The 22,201-nt window shown below is 34.7% G+C and overlaps 1 protein-coding gene and 1 non-coding gene across 3 annotated transcripts; one reads left to right on the forward strand and one right to left on the reverse strand.

Moving 5' to 3' along the window:
- The first annotated feature begins 9,317 nt into the window (after positions 1-9,317).
- On the forward strand, positions 9,318-9,390 carry TRNAA-AGC (transfer RNA alanine (anticodon AGC)). Its single transcript has one exon. It is a non-coding gene; the product is annotated as a tRNA-Ala (tRNA).
- A 7,702-nt stretch (positions 9,391-17,092) lies between these two features.
- Positions 17,093-22,201, reverse strand: LOC148278598 (uncharacterized). Of its 2 annotated transcripts, XM_088231168.1 has the most exons (5): positions 21,872-22,201; positions 20,363-20,527; positions 19,679-19,823; positions 18,838-19,111; positions 17,093-17,632 (listed from the first exon to the last, which is right to left on the reverse strand). In XM_088231168.1, exons 1-5 carry the CDS (start codon positions 22,060-22,062, stop codon positions 17,604-17,606), a joined length of 804 nt encoding a protein of 267 aa, XP_088087294.1. In that variant the 5' UTR covers positions 22,063-22,201; the 3' UTR covers positions 17,093-17,603. The 2 variants fall into 2 exon arrangements, with proteins under 2 accessions (XP_088087294.1, XP_088087295.1); XM_088231169.1 differs by lacking the exon at positions 20,363-20,527 and having other exon boundaries at positions 21,872-22,195.

The raw sequence follows: 22,201 nt of genomic DNA on the forward strand, positions 1-22,201 counted from the left end.
AGTGAAGGGAGAGTGTCCAAAAAGATACATCACACGAAGCCACAAGGTAGATGTAGAGTTTGTAGACCCAAAATCCAATGATTGTATGGAGAGTGTAGCGGGATGTGGATGCTATTGGCATCAGGGACTGGAGGAGTAAACGCCAGGTCAGAGGGAGATGGTCACCAATGTTGGGGAGGCCAAAGCCCATAACGGGCTGTAGAGCCAATGATGATAGCAGCTCGTTCACCAATTGCCACATCTGAGAGCATAACTCTCCTTGGCGGTGTCAGCATACACAGGAAAATTGCTCGTTGCCAAATGAGAAACGCTGCCCAAAAGAGCTATCTGTAATCCGGTAGTCTTATTAGAAGATAATCCAAAAGTGCCTAAAATGCACATCATTGAATTGAGAAAAAAAAAAAGAAGTAAATTCTTTACTGACTGGGATTAAAATGATGGAACATGATCAATTTGCCAAAATATTACAAAACTTTTTAAAAGTCTCTAATTTCTTTGTGGAAGCCACCAGATTTGTACGAGTATATCCGACAGGCCCAATGACGATGACAATGATTAATGTATTTTTATCATAGTAATAATTTTCTCTCTGCCAAACACATTACATTTCGTCCCTAACAGCATTTTTTATTTCCCGGCAACAATAATATTTCTAAACAATTAATAACCACGATCTTTAATGGTCTTGTGAATAATAAAACAAGTTAGTGATCAAATACCATTTTCTACTAATCATTGTTCATTAATCATTGCTATGATTTTGGAAGTCATCTTGATATCAGTCAATCAATCAGTCCCCTAATGATAAATGCCTATTACATATTTATGTATTTAATAAATTACTGGTCTATTTCAAAGCTACATTGCGTTACATTTATCAATTAATTTTTAAATATGCTACAGAGTGATAATTTTAAAACAAAACAGAAATAATTATATATATTTACTTTTTTATACGAGCATTTTGCACCACAACATTGAAAGCATCCACCACATACCCTAATCCGTTTTAAAGACTAAATGTCTTTCTTCGTATTCACTCATACAAGCAAGCAATTTTTGTTTCATTACAAATTGATTATATTTCTTCCTCTACTAACCAAATTCAGTAAGGAAAAGCGCAAACAAATATTTACATTTACAACTTTCAATGTTCTTTTCACTGTCCCCCTAAAACTCCCCCTCATTATCTACAAGGTACCACAACAGGCCAAGGAGGCCCGCTGGGAATCGAACCAGAAACCTGCCGTGAGTGAATCAACATCAACATCTTAGCCATTACACCATGAAGGCCGCCAACTACATCTAGCAGCGCGGAGCTCTTAGTTACAAGGGCGCGCTGACAGGAATACATTTTATTTATTTAATATATTGAGTTTTTCTACTGACATTTATTTGTTTTATTTCACCACAACAGGCCAGGAGGCCCAATTACAATAGTGAATTACATCACGGAATACCCAGGATTGAACAAAATCACATTTGATTTTTGTGTTCTCACCGGGAATCGAACCCGGAACCTGAGTGAGTGAACCTCAGTGAGTCAAGCGTCTTGACCACTACACCACGGAAGCCGCCATATAATAAGCAAAATCCAGTGTGAACAAATAAATGGGTCAAAATTATAAAGAGTTTAAGGAAAGAATCTGATCCACCAAAATGAATGTTAATTATTAACCTTAAAATACAAAAAATGTTATGTACCAAAAATTAGTACCTAACCTCCAATTTTTGGTAGAATTTGCATGATCGTTGAATGCAGCCTTGGTATAAACAAACAAACATAGTAACTGTAAATGTGGTGGGATTGCCAGGCTGAGGGAGGTGTTGACTGCATTCTTAATCCATATTGGTCGGAGGGAGTCAGAGAATTTGTTGTCCGATGTAGAAGGACGTAAGCTGATTTCTTGTTTTACTAGTAATGACTTGGGACTTAGGATATAGAGATTTTGGTATTATTTATGTTTTCTCTGGATATTCATTTGTTTACCTTTAAGACTGAAAAAGCACACATTATGATAAAACTGTAAATACTTTTAAATATCATTAAAAAATACATAATTTACTGCCTTAGAACGGGGAAGCTATCCCTAGTTAGGCAGTTTAGATGAACCAACAGCAAAAATAAAAAATATGTATGCTTACTTTTACTACTAAATTAATTTGTTGTGTAAATAATTACTTGTATATTGCTGTAATAAATATGTAAAATATGAAGAAAAAAAAAACTATGGGTACATTTTCGGGTCACTACTTTTAAAACCCTGCGTGTGCCTTGGACAGCCAGAAGGACGAATGCATCGATACTGGAAGAGCTCCATATTACAACTCGTCTATCAGTGGTGTGTTTGAGAAGGATACTGTCTTTCTTTGGACATATTGCTAGACGTGAGCCAGACAATCTAGAAAAGGCAATAATGTCTGGCCGAGTTGAAGGTAGGAGAAGCTGGGGTAGAATCCCATATAGATAGACTGACCAAATAAAGGTGGCTACGGGGCTAAAATTTGATGAATCAGTTCGTCGGGCTGAGGACAGACTGGAGTGGAACAGACTAATCAGAAGTGTTCATGGTGATCACGATCCTCAGCATTGAGGGACCGACTTGGAAGAAGAAGAAGAAAACGCCTAAATCTCTCTTTGCCACAAGGACGACAAAGACCAGGAAGGTCCAAAATGCGGTGGATAGACTCCATCAGTGCAGATATGACAATGTTGGAAGTGAGAAGCTGGAGAGGAAGGGCAGCAGACCGGCGGCAAGAGAGGAGGAGACTCCTGTATTCAGCCAAGGTCCACGCAGGGCTGTTGGGCTGATGACTTTTGAAAATATTTTACTCTATAGGGTGCGCCTATGTATTAATTTGTCAATCCGTAAGATTTATTTATTTTTGCGCTACAACAGGCCAGGAGGCCCAATTGCAATAGTGAATTACAACACTAAACATCCAGGCTTCGATAAACCACTTTTTTTGTATTCTCACCAGGAATCAAGCCCGGAATCTTTTGTGCGTGGGTCAAGCCTCTTAACCACTACACCGCGAAGGCCTCCGGTAAGACAGGTCTTATAGAAATAGATTCTTATGTAAACCTAAACGACAATTTGTAAGAATAAGCCCAATTTTATGTGAGATAAATCCATTAATTTTATGAACGCCGTCCAATAGAGTTTTTGATGTAAAGGCTAAAATTTGTGACCGAAATCCATGGGTATCAGCTCATACGACGCAGCTTAAAATTCTGAGAAACTGGTGTGTAAAAAGCTCAATTTTGACCTTAGTGGCTTATCAGTCAGTTTTTTTACCCTCGATATTAGAAAAAGGAAAAATCATCCTTTACTTAGTTTTAAATACCCACATCTATTACCAAAATATTTAGTATAAAAACTGCGGTGCTTTTCTCCAAGATCATTTGATTTATCAAAACTACAAAAAACATCGGCACAAATATTTCGTATCACTAATATTTTGGTTTTCGTTTGGTGAAAATCTAACCAAACCTTATTTTGATTCATCATTTATTGAAGAATTGTAGCTAATTAAGAAATATAAATGAGAGTTATGTTAGTCAAACAAAAATAAATCTAACTCAACCCACGAGACCTAACTTTACAAAACTAAACAAACCTGACAAAACCTAACGAAACCGAACTTACTCCAACCGCCTAGCTTTTATTGTCCATACAAGACCATTCTTTATCATTTTCATCTTACCTAACCTAAAATTCTAAATTATAAGTAAAATGGACACAAAAACTGTAGTATGTAAAAAAGATACAACTATAAATGATGTCGACTCGGTGGAGTTTACATTTAGGAGAATAGATGTTGTGTTTTTTAGAATTAACAGATTGTTGCTGCTGGCCCCTTTGACCATAAAAGCTCGTACCAAACAAAATGTTATCTTCGCAACACTGCGACTTTCAAACAAGATTTATTACACTGGATTGATAATATTCATGTTGGCAGGTATGTATGTAATTATAACATTGTACTGGGCAAGCAGTTATGCAGATTATATAGTTCTGTGCATAAAATATAATTGAGAGTTTTGACTCGAATTTGAGTAGAGATAAGTTCGCTTCGTAGAGTAGTGATTGGCACCCTACAATGCTTGAGGTCCCAGTTTCGATTCCTAGCAGGGTGAATGTTTACCGGGTTAGTGTCGTAGACTCACGGATCAGAGATTTGAAGTTCAAACCTCGCTCAACCACAACTTGGGGTAAAGTATACAATTCACCGGCACTACCTAGTTTTTCGGCACTCTCATCCCATCTGTTGATGTTTCTTTATTGATGCGGATGAGATTCATTACTTCATCTACATCATAAACATCAACAGATTTTGTATCCGTTATATCTTTGATCTTCGCAAATTCGACCGCATAACCGAATATCGCATACAACTACACTGGCTCAGTATCAGGCATAGAAGAAACATTCACATTCTATCACTTCTTCACAATATTTTAAATAATCGCACTTCGCCGGTTTATCTGAGAGAGCTCTTCCAACCTCTATCGCAACACAGACTATCTCTTCGTTCTGGTAACGAGAGAACCCTTTCAATACCCTATCATCGCTCTAATTTTTTTGCCTCCTCTTGCACAGAATTACTAGCTGCTCGACAGTGGAATAATCTATCCACTAATGTTAGAGACGCCCCTTCTTTATTTACATTTAAGTCAAGATTGAAATGTCAATATCTAAACATTTAAGTTGTTCCTTTATCCTTCTTTCCTTCCCATCCCCTTTCCTCTCTTCATAGTATGGTGTTATTTTTTAAATATATTTTTATTTTGTTCATCTTTGTTTTTAATTTTGTATAAAATAGTAAGATTCTATATGTTCATGTACTTGTAATTTTCTCAAACTGAACGGTTTGGGTAGGTAGGAAGAAATTACCTTAAGGCAATATGCCTGCCCTTATATGTATATAAATTGTACATGTATATAAAGTGTTAAATAAATCAAATAAACAGATGGAAGAATTGAAGGAATGTGGATGTTTGAATATAGGTAGAATGGTGAATTTAATTGAAACAGTGCGTTAAGTGGACACTCAAACCAGCCAATGACAGGTCTTAAGCCCTGTAGATGTCCAGACTTCTATATTCCCTTCTCTTAAATGTTTTTTTTTTATCTCCGTTGTAATATATTAATATTAACAGCTACCTAGGGGGTTGAATCCAGTCCTTGTCTACAAAAATTTGGACAATCTCAAAACACTGTTGACTATAATTTACTATGCAGAATTGTTGTTTTTCGGTTTGTCTATATCCATGTACATTGAATTGGTGTGAATGTACAAATAAATAAATAAAAATATTAAAAGGTGGATTTAAATTTCAGTGATTAGTATCATTGTGATTATCATAACTGTATACAATACAAGGCCAACACAAATCTACCAAAGACTTCTGATATACGCATACTTTTTAAGAGGCTTTACTGTACTAATAAGCGTCGTTTTGGGACGTCGTCACATGAGGGGACTCTTGCAGTTTTTAACAAAAGTGCAAAAGGTTTGTTCTATCTTTTTCAACTTTAATTTATTTTAATAACTTATTTTGCTAGTTTGTATGCCGCAGTCAGACTTTCTGACGTAAACGGGAAGCCACCCTTCCATGCAGAGTCAAAAGTTAATTTATATTTTTATTTATATTTGGATATTTACTTAGATTTATCTTTATACAAATTAAAATCATTACTTTTTAATCGCTTTTTTTCTAAATTATAAAAACGTACTAAGCGTTATACTTGTTTTACTGTTTATACTATGATACATCGCCTCTGTTACTTCAATACTTTTTATATTTAAAATCTTTATTTATTGTTAATTTGCTACATACCTATGCTATAATTTTGTGTTTAATTTTCCTTTGTTATTCCTTTATTTTCTGCTAATTTTACGTACCTATATTTTCTTCAATTGTGTACAGGTGTTTTGTATTTTGTTTCATTATAATTGTTTTTTATTATTATTTTATACTTTGTTAAAGGCGTAAGCTATCGAAATAAATATAGATACAAACTGTGGCAATGCTTTATAAGAAATAGCAATTATTTGTTTGTTTTTCTGTAAATAAAGTTACCGTAAAATATTATTATGTATATACAGGGTGTTTTTTAAACCCTGTCACATCCGAAACCACGATGATCAGTATGAGCAAGACATATTGGCATATTAAAATAAATTTTTAGAACATGCAAAATTTACAAAAATTAAAAATTGAAAAAAACAAGTGGTTGCTTACTTCTGCAAGGGAGAAGCGGGGGGAGGGTAGGGGGGGGTCTGATACACCGTCAACCACATGGCCACGCCCCCCTCGCTTCTCCCCTGCAGAAATAAGCGACCATTTGTTTTTTTAATACTTTTTTTTTTTTAATTTCTGCATTCTAAATATTTTTTTAATATGCCAATATGTCTTCTTGCCTATACTGATTATCGTGGTTTCGGATATGACAGGGTTTAAATAACACCCTGTATAATAGTAAGCTGCGCATAATCACTGCCATACATGATTCACTCCTGATATACGGCCCGAGCCAATTCAACAGTTGCATGAAGAAATATATTCACAAAAAACTGAACATAAGGAACATTATGTAACAAAAACAAACAAGGGCAATACAATAATGGTACACAATATATTCATAAACACGATCAACATATAAGACTTCGAGCTAAACCATGCGAATCCAACTTCATCCCACACTGTTTTAGTGGCGAAGAGATTTACGAAAAGCCGGAAGATCTACCCCAAAGAATTCCACGTTGTGTGACAAATTGACTAATCTACACATTCTGGACATTGGGGCATAAAAATAAAAGTTGCTCTTAGAAAATTTATGTTGGCGCATAAAAACATATTTTAGACTTTGCTGGCAATAGGTTTCTCGTAGCTTCAAAAGTTCAGCTTCCTGAAATAATTGGTTGAAGAATGTCCTTTTTTTCTCTACACTTAAAGTAATTGGATTATTGCTAATAAGCTGGTATAAAAATAAATTCTAAATTATATTTTTTAAATATTACATTGACCAGCAACTGGGTTTCGTTGTAATATAGAGGCTATTTTTCTTCTTCCTTAGAACAAACTTTAAATGTGACACTAGCTTTAACTCATAACATTTTGACGTTAAACTGTCATAATTCTAACTATTTTTTGTAAAAGGTATTTTTGAATTCTCAAATGATTATATTTTAATAATGTGTTTTTTTTTAGGTGAATGATCATTTGTCATGGTTTCCTCCTCTTTCTAATGAGAGTAAAAGATACAACACATTCACAATAATACTTATCATTTATTGGTGGATTGTTCTAATCTCCGATTTAATCGCGAACTTTATTCAAACGGAAAACGACATTGATATCAACATTGGTAAACAAAATATCACGCATTATTTATTTTACAAAGAACCAAAACAATTCTCCTTTTTTTAAACCTAAAGATTAACACGCCCGTTCCTGTGATGTAACCGGCGTTGAAAATACACTTAATTAACCAATATATCGGCATTTATTGAATATTACCATGAATTTTAACCATGAAGTAAACCTCGACATTTATTTAAAATAAAACACTTTGTAATTTTTACCACATAAGAGTTTAATATATAATAACACTACTAGTTTCAGGTATTCTGAATTACCCATCATAAGGTGTAAATATAAACAAATCAGTTTAAGTTTTGAAGGTAAGATGATCAGTCTTACCCTTCAGGTACCAGTCCGGGAACTATGAAATATTCTAGTGTGAAAACATCCTTTTAAATCAATATTTCATATCAACCATGTCGGGAATCGAACCCGAGACCTCTTGCATGGCAGGCGAACGCGCTGACCATTACACCATAAGGCTGGTTTTATTTTAAATACATTCAAAATGTCTTTCCACAAAGTAAATGCTGTAACAATAAATAATTTTAAGTATTTTAGATAATTTTAAACGAAATATTTTATCCATCATGATCTCTGAAAATGACAAAATATTGAGTTACCGGAGACAAATTAACACAAAACTCATTTGAGAGAACAAGATGTAATCTAGTTAGATTACTAAATAAGAAGTACATATAATTTTGATAAGATGAAAAGAGATAGTGATTATCAGGCGATCATTTCCTAACCTCGGGTTACCTAAGGTTGACCTAAAGTAACCTCAGCGTACCACAGCGACTCGACTTGAGGGAGTTTTTTCAGATGGTATTTTAAAGGTCAATAATGGTTTCAGCTCTTTCAACTTAGAATCGGGTTGTGGTCCTGTGGCTAGTGTCTCGGACTCACGGACCAAAGGTCTGTGGTTCGAATCCCACTTTACCCCAACTTGATTCCCATTTTCTAATAGTGAGTTATTTACAACTCGTTGAAAATGGCCCTCAAAATGAAATATTTGGGTAAATCATAAGAACGCAAATATTTATTTTTATAAATAAAAAAAAAAAACGTCACAAAAATCAACAGATGGAAGAATTGAAGAAGTGTGAATGTTCGAACATGAACAGAATGGTAAATGTTACACACCGTGTAAAGTAGGCCCTTAAACCAGCCAATGACAGGTCATTAGCCCTGTAATTGCCTATTCTGCCAACCCAGTCATTGTCCTCAAAAAAACGCAAAATAATTTTCTTCATGGTACCTCCAAACGCTCGCCATAAGCCACTTAGCAAGCGTATGCAAGCCAAATGTCAGCATCTACATGCTTGCAAATGTGGTGATGTATCCTGAGCGTTCATCGGTTCAAGCCTGTAGAAAGTATATATAATCTATGGCTTCCTTTGATCTGCGCACAAACCGACTCCGTCCCAAACCGCGAAAAGCACTCACAAGTGACCGCATGGCAAGTCAAACGCGCGATCTTCACACCTGCGCTTGTCGACGCTTGGCAAGCATGCGGAGCCACATTTATTTTGAAACCGAAATGAAATAAAATAAATGTAAAATAACTTTACAGGTAACCTCCTCGGCGTATCGCTAGTCAGCTGGTGGGTGTATATGATATCATTAGCGATGATCTTCATGTATTGCAATATTACCTTCAGTCTAAAAAAACATTTGATTCGCATAAACAACTGCTTCGAGTTTCTAATTCAACAAATGACTACGCCAAAATGGATCTACGGTAAGTATTTATATTCATATCAATATTTTTTTCCATTATTTATTTATTTATTGATACATCAACGGTTCAAAGAACCTTTTACAAAAAAATAATAATTTACAGAAATAATCACAGCAGTGCACAAAATAATCATGTAGTACATAGTATGAAATAATAGAATAATTAAAACCAAACAATTTAGTAAACATATAATACAATGTCGGCCTCGTGGCGTAATGGTCAGCGCGTTTGCCTAGCATGCAAGAGGTCTCGGGTTTGATTCCCGACATGGTTGAAATGAAATATGTATTTAAAAGGTGTTTTCGCACCAGAATATTTCATAGTCCCTGGACTGGTACCTAAAGCGAAAGACTGATCATATTATCTTCAAGTAACAAAAAACTGATTAAGATACTCTGCGATTGGTATACCAATGCAGTACCCTATGTACCATTAGGTGCAGAAAGGGAATGATGACGATGATAATACAAAAAGTTAAAAAGAAACAACATTTCTAAATAAAAGATAGCAATAACCATGAGAAAATCTTATGTACTAAATATAAATATAACACAGTATAGTTGAGAATAACTAGATAATAATAAAAAAATTAAAATAACATAAGTACTTAAAAAAAAAAAGTTTTTTGAGCAATAAAAAAAATATAAAAAAGTTACTAAATAATACCTCTATTTGGTGAAATCATCATCATCAGTTGGTTGGAAGAAATTGCTATTTGGCAATAACTCCACCAATGTACAATTTAAAATTATGTCTAACATGTTAAATAAAGAAATGATTAGACTATGATTAATAATAAAAATAATAATGTGACCTCACTGGGGTTTGCCCGTGCCGAGGATACTTAATAATACGCTTTTTAAAATATTTTTACATTTGAGAATAAACAAAGAAGACTTAATAAGCAGAGATAATTAACAAAATGTTCAGACAGTTTTAAACACTACATATTTATGTTTATAATTAATTTATGCACATCTATATTATTTATATTACAAAACGCACAATGAAAGAATTAAAATCAAAACATAAGCTATACATTTGTGGAGCAGTTGATTCAATAGGAAAAACTACATGGCGAAGCCTGAGCTGGTTCACGACAGCAGGTATATTAAATTTTGTTAATGTCACAGCGTAAATGGATAATAAGGAAATGGAGTGAATGGAATAACTTTCTTGTAGGTTTTTCTAATTCCTCTGGACACTGCGGTAAAGCTCCACACTGTAATATCTTCGGTTTCTTCGTCACAGTGAATTTATTTTTGTTTATTGTTAATTATATTTTTATGTTTAGCAATGCGAAAGTCGATTAGCGATTAACATGTATGTACTTCCATCGAGTTCAAAGCGGACACTGACATCAGGTGACAAATAATAACTATAAATTTGTTTTTCGAAACATCATATAGGTGCGAAAGGAGACAGATAAAGTAATTAATTTACGCTGTAACACATTATCAAAACGGCCTAATCACCGCATAAATCATATAAATAAACAAATGCGAAAGTTTTCTTTTCCATTCTATATAGTGTTACTATTTATATTTATTTAATGTTTCAAACCTTCTTGTCTTTGACAATTACAGGTAAAGAAGGAATTTTGGAGATTAGAGAAAATCTAAAAGACCAAATTAATCGTCCGAGTGAGATGAATGTAACCAAAAGTGTTTTTTCAATTTATGGTAAGATATAATTGTTGTTGAATAAAATAAGAAATTTACATTTCATTTAAATATGTTTATCAATTGCTGGAATTTTGAGTTTATGAGTAAGCCAAAACAGCCAGTCCGGAATATTATCGAACTGTAAATTTTTAAACATTAGCGCAGAAAAAGATTATACATTCATTACCATAAAATGTAAAAGTAATTTTGCAAATGTGATGTTATATTTTTAGGACAAAACGGTGTGGCTGATGGAAATGCAATGAAAAAAACGGATTTTTATTTTGACAAGCCAGTGGATTATTCCCATAAACCTTCTGGTAGGTATCTCATTAAAAAATAACTTGTCTTTAAACTATTCAATAATTTTAGGAGATAGAATTTTAAAATACTTAATTACGAGTTGATACAGTAAAATTGCGTTGAGTCTTCCGATGACCTTGCGCAGTACGTCTAATTTGACATGCATTACCATCATCTATTCAGCTTTCTTAGATACCTTCTGGGTATTAGCACTCTCAGAAGTGTATACTTTGTTCTGTTTCAAGTCACTGCAAACTATGGAATAGTTTGCTGGGGGTTTGTGGGCATCCATCATAAAGCCTCTCAAAATTTCACAGAAATTATTCCTAAGGGTCCAGTGCCCTTCAACATATCCAATAGAACAGTTGTTCCAGAGTATGAAGGTGCCGGATGTTAAATAATTTTGCCTGTAAGAAGCATCGACACACTTCTATTCAAACATTAAGGAAAGGTCTCAGCAAAATGTTCGTACAAGGGTTTTCCAAAATATAAATTATGTATCTAAATCTTTATTTTGCAGATATACCTGAAGTTTTAAAAGAAAACGTAGCGTCAGCAATGGAAGCTCGTTTGTTAATTAGCGAGGCAGCCAATATTATCGAAGAATCATTTGGGCCCGCAATTTTCTATGGCATTGTCTGCAATGTTATTTGCCTGATTTTTTACTGCAACGCTATAATCGGTAAGCAATTTCATAAACTTATTCTGGCTTCTATTCAAATTATCTTTTCATTTTCTACTATCATCAAGCTGCCATGATATGCCGTGATGCAGTGGGCGTAACAAGACCGCTTTCTTAACGGCGAACAGAGCTGTCTACTTGAAGAAACCGATGCCGTTATCTAGCGGCCGTCATCACGAAATGGTATTAACTGATCAATATACAAGACCTATGAGAGACCTTATTGGAGTATGTGTATCGAGTATGGAGTCCCTACTTCACTAAAGACATCGAAAGATGTGCTAAAAAACCTCAAAATTACTCAAAAGGATACCCTACCATTGTAGACAAAAAGCACTAGGACTTACCTACATCATTGGGAGAATGACGGAAGAGAGGGGACTTGATAGAAACTTATAAGATATTCAGTGATTACTATGATATTTAATGTGTACTAAGATATTTATGGGGTCATAACTGGAAGCTCTATCATCCTCGATTCCACCTCAATACCAAGAAAAACTTCTTTTCCAGCAGGGTAGTTTCAGACTGGAATAAATTACCAAGCATAGTTATCCATTCCATTTCAGTCGACCAGTTCAAAAACCGTTTGGATGCTTCGTTGAAGGAAGAAGAACTTGGACAAAAAACAGGACACGAGATATAGGCGCATCAGCAAAGGCTGCCTGCCTATTACAAATAATAATAATAACTAATTTTGTTAACTTATTTTTATAAAACTGATACGTAACGTAGCGGAAAATAGACATTCTAAACAAACTTAGCATTATGAGTAGGTATATTTGAAAGAAAAGGAGTCATCGGAAGTCAAAAACTATAGTTTGGAGGAGAGAGATTTTTAAGAATTTCAAGGTTTAATGCAAAATTCAAAGCTTTTATGATTTTCTTACAAAATCAAACAAAATTCCATCATTTTTAATAATGCAAAACGCATTTTGCATTCATTTTCAGACACAAGAATGTCCACCGCAATACGAGATAAAACGTTTTCAAACTGTTCGTATCACAAAAAACGGCAGCGCTGTTTGACATTCTGCTCACAATCAACGCTCTCTAGGAAACCTGCGCTATCTACTGTGAAAGAGGAGGCAAGAAAGTTAGAGCGATAAAAGGGTATTGAAAGGATTCTCTCATCACTAGAGCGAAGAGATAGTCCGTGTTGTGATGGAGGTTGGAAGAGCTCTCTCAGATAAACAGGCGAAGTGGGATTATTCAAAATATTGTGAAGAAGTGATAGAATGTGAATGTTTGTTCTATGCCCGATACTGAGCCAGTGTAGTTGCGTGTTATTTCGCCAAATTTACGAAGATTAAAGATATGAAGTTTACAGACATTCTGCAATCGTTCCAACGTATCAAGCAGTTCAGAATTGTGAAAGTGTTTTGAGTCAGAAAATAATTTAGAGGTAGAAGGTAGATTTTACTACATGTCTTGCTATTACAGAGCGCACGGGGGGGGTTCTCGCCCCTAATAATCATTTTCAAAAACTTTTCAGCTTCTCAAGATGACACCGAGAAAGTAATGGGAGCGGCGTGGTGTCTAGGAATTACAATGGTCATATTTATGATTGTGGAATCATGCTACCAAGTAGTACAGACGGTGAGTAAATATTATCATTGCTTGCCCGCACCTAGTGATGCATAGGGCACTCCAATCTCAGTCTCAGCGATCGATATTCGTTTAACATATTACAACAGAGATGAAAAACAATTTAGAGAAGGGGAAATAGAAGGCAGGCAGTTCATAATGGAGTTCTGGTACCAACCCTAATGTATGGAAGCGAAGCATGGAGTTGGAAAAAAAGGGACGAAAGTAGACTGAATGCTGTTGAAATGCGATCCCTCAGGCGAATGTGCGTAAAAACAATGTATGATAGGTGCCCTAATGTCGAAATTAGAGCAGAATGCAAGGCTGAGTTAAGCATTATCGGCAAAATTAAGAAAGGTCTTTTGCGATGGTTCGGTCATGTGGAGCGAATGAATGATGAAAGAACGGCTAAAAAGATTTATGATGCGAATGTGTCTGGTTGTAGAAGTCGAGGAAGGCCGAGAAAGACATGGCATGATCAAGCACAACAAATTCTTGAAAGTGGTCATGTGAAAAGTCGGAATAATCGACGTGCGTGCATGAGAAGATGTATGAATGTGAAGGAAGCAAAGGAAGTGTGCCAGGACAGAGTGGTGTGGCGTTCTATCCTCTCTGCCTACCCCTCTGGGGAAATGGCGTGATGGTTAGTTAGTTAGTTAGTTAGGAAATAGAAGTCTAGGCATCTACAGGGCTTATGACCTATCATTGGCTGGTTTTTATTTTTTTATTTTAATTATTTAGTTTTTTTACAATAAACATAATAATAAAACAGAGTATCTAAAAAATAAGGCATTATTACATAGCAATGAAATACATATTCATAGAAAAATAGTAAACAAAAAATCCCACAAAGGCATGGCCTGTTCCTGGGTATACAAGAAAATGTTAATTAATTTTTGCTGCTATAATAAATAATGGACAGTTAATATTTTTGTGTAACATAAGAAAGAAAAAATAAAATATCCTATTTAAGTGGCCACTTTCACAAACATCAACAAATGAAAGAATTTAAGGAATATAGATGTTACAAAGTGTGTAAAGTGGCCACTTAAACCAGCCAATGACAGGTTATAATCTCAGTAGATGCTTAGACTTCTATATTGCCTTCTCTAAAATGTTCTTCATTTCTTCTTTTCACACTGCGTAACATTCACTATTCCGCCTCTGTTTAAACACCCACCTTTCCTCATCTCTTCCATTGAGATTCATACAGCTGAATCAATCCACCTACTAGGCAACGCCTAAAAACGATTTTCCAATTTTTATACTTCTTCTTTTACCAGATAGTTCATTCAACAATCTTTTTAGTAAGCCCAAATGTCCACCCAATCTGCAGATATTTGAACACTTTATGGGTTTCACTTGAATTAGTTTTAAAACACTTTTATGTAGTTTCAGATAGCACTGATCTTTACATCTACAGGTGTAGTTATAAACTTAACTACACATGAAGATTAAAATATTATAACTACACCTCTGTAGATCAGAAAAAAAGAAACATTTACATTTTATCACTTCTTCACAATATTTTAAATAATCCCACTTCGCCTGTTTATTTGAGAGAGCTCTTCCAACCTCTATCACAGCATGGACTATCTCTTTGTTCTAGTAACGAGAGAACCCTTTTAATACCTTTTCACCGCTCTAATTTTTTTGTCTACTTTTTCGCAGTTGTAGCTGCTCAATTGTGGAATAATCTACGCACTAGCGTTAGAGACGCCTTCTTTATTTAAATTTAAATCAAGATTGAAATGTCACTATCTAAAAATTTGAGTTGTTCCTTTCTCCTTCTTCTCTCCTTCCCATCTCCTCTCCTCTCTTCATAGTATAGTTTGATTTTTTTAAAGTTAATTTTTGTTTTTAATTTTGTAGACAATTTTAAGATTTAGTATAATTCCTTAGAATATGTCCAAGTACTTGTAAGTTTTCTCAAACTGAACAGTTTGGGTAGGTAGGAAGAAATCGCCTTAAAGCAATATGCCCGCCCTTATATTTATATAATATATTGTATATGTAATGTATATAAAATGTTAAATAAATAGATAGCTAGCTAATAAATAGCTTACGAAACTATACAGTTGCGCTTCAAAATAAATTCAAGTGATCTCATAACAAAGTGTTTAATTAAATATATATTTTATCACCAATAGTTTGAGTTTGTCCAAATTTTTGTAGACAAGGACTGGATTCAACTCCCTAGGGAACTGTTTATATTAACATATTACAACAGAGATGAAGAACATTTAAGAGAAGGTAATATAGAAGTCTAGGCATCTACAGGGCTTATGACCTGTCAATGGCTGGTTTAAGTGGCCACTTTACACACTGTTTACAACTATTGTTGATAAATCCACCTGGTCCATGAAGAAGTATAGAAATTGAAAAAATAACATTTTCAGGCGTATGTAGGTCAAATAATTTAATAAGATGAATCTCACCCGCATAAATAAAGGTTTCAGCTCTTTAACTTCACAAATATCAACAGATGAAAGAATTTAAGGAATATAGTTGTTTAAATATGGGCAGAATGGTGAATGTTACACAGTGTGTAAAGTGGCCACTTAAACCAGCCATTGACAGGTCATAAGCCCTGTAGATGCCTAGACTTCTATATTACCTTTTCTTAAATGTTCTTCATCTCTGTTGTAATATGTTAATATTTAATCACGTTATTCCACAAAGTTAATACCGATTCAATAAATAATATAATAATGTTAACTATTATTTTCACAATAGGGCAAAATCTCAAGAAGAATGGTGACGAAGCTTCTAATGATGATATCCGATTTCGAATTGAGATGTAAGATAAAATACTGTTTACGGAATTTGAGAAACAAGCCAATACAATTTACTGGACTGAAAGTCTTCACTATAGACCGTGCGTTATTGGCGGGAGTGAGTATAGCAAAATGTTATTTATTTCAATAAAACAAACATTAGCGTTCTGATAATTTAATGTACGTTCCGGACACGCTAATAACGAAAGATGAAGTGAATTGAAACGGACAAATAAATAAATGCAGCTAGAAAACCCGGTATTTGTATGACTGAGCGCTAGGCAGCCTATACAGATAAATTATTCGCTTTCGAGCCTGGCCTCAGAAATACTAACGACCCGATTCAATTAGTGCTGCCTGTCAGTGGTTTTGGGACCCATCTTGAGCACAATTTTTCATATTCCAGCGTTTCTGTAATTGTTTCGTATAACAGAAATCTGGAAATTCATGGAAACATCGCAGGAATTTCATCTACTGTCAATCGGCGGTCTTCATGAACAGTTTTGTCGATTTTTTGCATCGACTCATCGGTCACAATTGGAGGTCTTCCACTCCTTTGCTCGTCATGAATATTCATTCTTCCTTCATTAAACTCACAACACCACTTAATACATTTGTTCGGTTCATAGCACCTTTGCCATAAACAATTTTGATCCACGCAAAAATTTCAGTCGGAGTCTTTTCTTCCGCGAGAATGAATCTTATGACAGCACGCACCTCACGCTTGGCAGGTTTTCCTATTGACATCTTTCTCAGAAACAAACACTACGAGGCAAGTTTTGGTACTAACTAAGGTCGCCGGTGCTCGTTGTGTTCAGGAGAACCCCCACTACCAATCAGTGTTGCCAACTTTTGGAAAAAAAAACTCACAGCACAAGAGCTGAACAGTACTCTTACTTTCTGGATATGCCTCGTATTATAAACAATAAAACTTGAGTGAATAATAAATGAAAAAATACAATATTTTTATGTAACCAAACTCTCATTTTATTTCCAGATTTTCACTACAGTTTCCAGCAATTTGGTGATAATTATTCAGTTCTCCAAATAAATCCACATTTCACAGATAGTTACAATTTTGAACATTACATTTAAGTTGACTTTAAGACTCAGACGAATCTTGGGAGTGCGGTAGTTTGACTCTGCGGGGAATTAAGTAATAAGAGAACGGAAGCGGCAAACTTCGGTGACAACTGTCATTGGAGACATGGTTGGCTGGGCCATATACTGCGGATGCCCCCTGAGAGCCTTAACCACGCTCGCCTACTTTACAAGGCATCGGGTTCTTGACATCCTGCAAGTCCACTGCTGACTGTACGCCGGCAGTTTATATCAGAACTACAGGACCGAACCTGACTTGGGAGGAAAAAAAGGCGGGAACCGCAAGTATAAAGAAGAAAATAATATTTATTTGGTTTATTTTAAAATTATATTTTGTCGGCTTGTGAATAAATAAATTAATTACAAACAGTAATTATAGCTTTAACATCTTGTCCATGTGTCCTGCAAATTTAAAAAAAGAATTAATGTGAATATAAATAAATTCAAAAACAAAACAAACAAACAAACAAACCATCATCCCGTTTCTCCGTAGGGGTAAGCAGAGAGGATAGAACGCGATAACACTCTATCTTGGCATACAGACCTCGCTTCCTCTATATTCATACATCTTTTAATGCACGCACGCCAATTATTCCTACTTTTGACATGTCCATCTTCAAGTATTTGATGGACTTGATCGTGCCATGTCTTTCTCGGTCTTCCTCGTTTTTCGCATCCATCGACATTTGCATCGCAGATCCTTTTAGCCGTTCTTTCGCTGTCCATTTGCTCTACATCCCCAAACCACCGCAGCACCCCTTTCTTGATTCTGTCGATAATGCATGTCTCAGCCTTACACACTTCACGGATCTCGACATTTGTGCACCTATCATACATCGTTTTACCACACATTCACCTGAGGGATTGCATTTCGACAGCATTCAACCTACTTTCATCATCATTTTTCCAATTCCATACTTCGCTCCCATACATTAGAGTTGGCACTAGAACTCCGTTGTGAACTGCTAGTTTAGCCTAAATAAAATTAGTTATTTTTGACATTTTGTAGTAATAGAATGATATAATATCCAGCCTATAGTAATAAGTCATAAAATATTTTTTCTATTCTAAAATAAATCAAATGTTTGAAAGTGTGCGAATAAATAATCCAGAAAAAAAAATTGTGGTTCGCATAGGATTAAATCAATTTAATTGCAAAAACGTAAGTATAAGTTGAAATAAATACAAAACAATTTTGTATTTTACCTCTTATTTTTTCTACCGACCGGTTTCAAAGCTACACAAGCTTCTTTATCAAGGTATATTATTAATATTTAAAGCACTAACCTTGTGGTCAAACATTTTAAAACAGAGACAAATAATAAAGGATTAAAATAAAACGGTGTGGAAATATTTTTTGCTTATGCATTTGATTTGTCTCGGCTGATAGAATCATGAACTTATACTGGCTTCCAATTTTCAAGAGTTGTTGGTTTGTTTCCAACGAGAATGGACTGATAGAAAATAATACAATGGCACGAAATCACGGGATCGTGGAAGCCAAGTAACAGAACCATTTCTGTAAATAATTTTGTCGCCAAACCTATCGCGCAGTAAATCCACAGTTTTACAAAAAGCTTAAAAAATACGTACAAAATAAATCTCACCATCTTTTAATTGTTTAAGGATTTCAATTTTAATATCCAATTCTTTTTTCAATATCTGTAATTCTATTTCACACTTCTGTTTAAAATACTGCAATTTCTTTCCTTCCATTTGTCTTCTAACATCAATTTGATTATTTCTTAAATTGTCATTTGTGTGAATTTTCGTGTTTAATTTTTCAATGTGACGTTTCTTGGTGTAGATTTTTTTCCTATTTCTCCAGGGCGGGGTGGGATTGACCCCTCCCGGGCTGTCAGAATGATCTCCATTTAATATCTAGAGGTTAAAAAATATATATGACACGCTTGACAACTCAATTTAACAGTCAAATTACTTGGTAAAATTTCTCGGTGTGTATTTATTTTAATTTATATTATCAAGGCAATAATATGACATGCATATTTTAGAAAATTGTACACAAACATTGGAAGAATAAAAGCAAATGTAGCAAGTGATAAAATAAAGATATATCATCGAATTTCCCACACAAGTTGGTAACTACATATTTACAAAAAATGAGATCACCCACATAAATAAACGTTTCAGCTCATAACTACAATAAGATCAATAGATGGAATAATTGAAGGAATAAAGGTGTTCAAACATAGGCAGAATGGTGAATGTTACACAGTGTGTAAAGTGGCCACATGTAAATGCCTCGACTTCTATATCCTTCAATAAAATGTTCTTCGTCTCTGTTTCAATATATTTAAAAAAATATTTTATACTTCATAAATATGTATGTTTTAAAATATTTAGCTTGGGTACATAAATGTGTGGAAGCCATTTTGCCAAAAAACCATTAATACATCGCCCAAGTTTTTCTGGCTCAAATCAGCTTACCCTTTCTTTACAATGTTCTGCTTCCTGTTGGCTGCCATGATTCTGATCTTCTGACTTGGCTTCACCCAACGTGGTAGTAATGTCATCATACCCAATTTCATCACCTTTCAAACCATCAAAATTATCCAAGTCATCGGTGTCATATCTGCAAATAATCAATAAAGAAAAAAAACAACTCTTTGGTCCATATTTTGGTCTCTAATAGGGTGTGCCAAAGTCAAGTGAAGATTTTCACTAGCGCCCTTACATGGCGCTGCAGATTGAACAAACACCTTGCTAGAATGAACCTTTCCAAAACTTCTAGATGTAGGCTCTGCAGTGCAGATGAGGAAACACCTATAGACATTCGATGTGCATGTAATGCTTTACATCATAAAAGAAGCTTTATCCTCGGGGGACCATTGGTTAAACCTGAGGATGTTAAAGAGCTCGCCTCCTATCTAATGGCCCGATACTTTACGGATCTGGGCTAGGAGGGGAAGATTTAGCGAAATGAGAACTCTCGTCTTCCACTCAATAGCCAGGCTCTTTAAAGACCTGGGCTTGGGCGCGAACTATTCACCGGGACCGCTACAACAGATCTTCACAGGTTGCGGTGACGTCAGGAGATTGTATAAAACTGATTAAGAACAAGAATAAAAATAAGGATGTGTCTTATAATGCAGAAAATATGGTAATAATTACCTGTTAATCTTCAATCCTTTTGAGGAATCAACTAACTGTCTTATTCTGTCTAACATTCCACTATCTTCTCTTACTCTGCTCAAGTCTGACGGCTGATTTGGGTCAATTTTATACTTAGATCGTCTTTTCAAGTTTTCCCATGACCCTTTAATATTATCAATAGACCTTTAATTGACAAAGAAAAAATAATATCAGTAAAGTAAAATGAAAGTTAACAAATCAACCTCAAAAGAATGGGTTGTTTAGAACAGTAGAATCGCGGTATAACAAAATCCGAGGGACCAAAAAATTAAAATTCGTAATAACGAATTCTCACATATAACGAAAAAAAATAAATCATACTAGGTATGTATATGTTACGCGCCGTCGCAAAAAAATGTTGCGCGGCTCCAAAAAACAAAGCAGACTGACTGATGTACTCGGCAGTATTCGGAGAGGTTCGGAGGTTTACCTTCACACACGCACACATTGGACACGCACTTTGACAATTCTGGGTGCCGACAGACCGCCGCGCGCCGCCGAAAAGGCCATAAAACCGTTTGCATACGGCAGATGCAGCTTTAAAAGTGCGAAATAATATTTTCATCTTTTAACATTTTTTTATTTCGTTATAAATTTACGAAAATATATTGGCATTTTTTAATACAGGACAAAAATGGTTTTGTTATACATATTATCGGGATTTCGTTATAAAAATGCATTTTGGTATGAAAAATTGGTTTTGGGGAATAAATTTTGTTTTTTTTTTTTCGATACATGTTATTTTTCGCTATATCGCGGTTTTACTGTATAAAACAGCATTTATCGATACAATTCCTGGCCAGTTACCTTTCTTTCTCATTCTTCCCTTGACCCATCCTTATAGTACCTACTGACATTAAGATAGAAGATTTACAAAAATAGAACATTTGGATTTGGAACCTTATAAACAAAATTTTGACATGACATCACATTGCATAAGAATTCTGGAAGCGCCGCGCATCATTGTGAAAATTATCTTAAATTATTAAATAATTCATAATGAATTTCATCATACAGTGCACCAATATTGAATAACATCCTCATCACATCAAAGGTAGGTCCATTCCAGTGCTCCTTTCCTTTATTCAAATACTCCAACTTTGTATGAAATTGAATGATATACGTTTTTACACTATACAGTCTACTTTTTGCTATCACGGGTGTCCTGATTCAATTTCATTTCTATTCATTTTAACGCCCATAAGGCTTTTGCACATAAATTATTAAATAGGAATGAATTGTTTTTTTCAAACCTGGAATATAAAGCCTTTACAAGATCAAATATAAAAAAAAGTCTATGTAGCATTTTTCGCACATCGGTCGTTGTTCTACAATCCGACTAATTAATTGTGTAAAACAATATGTATCAGACTGAACTAAAATGTTTAAATGTCTTCCTCGGCACGGGTTTTCCCAGTAAGGAATACATTGTTAATTCAATCATATAATGTATAAGTATAAAATAAATATTAAATATAAAACAACAACCTGTATTTGCGAAAATTCTTGTTAAACTCGCTTGTAATTTGTTCCCACGCCTTATTTTTCTTTTTACTGCACAGTATATCGTTTCCTTTCATCAATACGGTATTATATTTACCGACTAAGTCTATCAACATATTCTTTTCTGTCTTACTAAAGTTGTGACATCGCCTCTGTCTATAAAAACCTATTTCCATTTCTGTAATCTTTAAATTATTATAATCTTGCGTCACAAGTATTTCGTCCGAATTTACCGCTTATGAATTCACAAAAACTGCCAACAATCGTAAAATAGATTATTTAATTTTGGCACTAACTTTTCGAACTACATTTGAC

Source organism: Micrasema longulum, unplaced genomic scaffold, assembly GCF_059751315.1.
Source record: "Micrasema longulum isolate JH-2025_06_02 unplaced genomic scaffold, ASM5975131v1 h1tg000858l, whole genome shotgun sequence".
Taxonomy (NCBI): domain Eukaryota; kingdom Metazoa; phylum Arthropoda; class Insecta; order Trichoptera; family Brachycentridae; genus Micrasema; species Micrasema longulum.

Bases quoted from the DNA above. Each gene is read 5' to 3' on its own strand.
- LOC148278598 (XM_088231168.1), bottom strand. From the start codon at position 22,062: ATGGAAATAGGTTTTTATAGACAGAGGCGATGTCACAACTTTAGTAAG. The intron at 19,824-20,362 runs GTAATTATTACC...GATTATTTGCAG, and splicing joins AAAGGATTGAAGATTAACAG to ATATGACACCGATGACTTGG. The intron at 17,633-18,837 runs GTGAGATTTATT...TTAAATTTGCAG, and splicing joins CCTTAAACAATTAAAAGATG to GACACATGGACAAGATGTTA.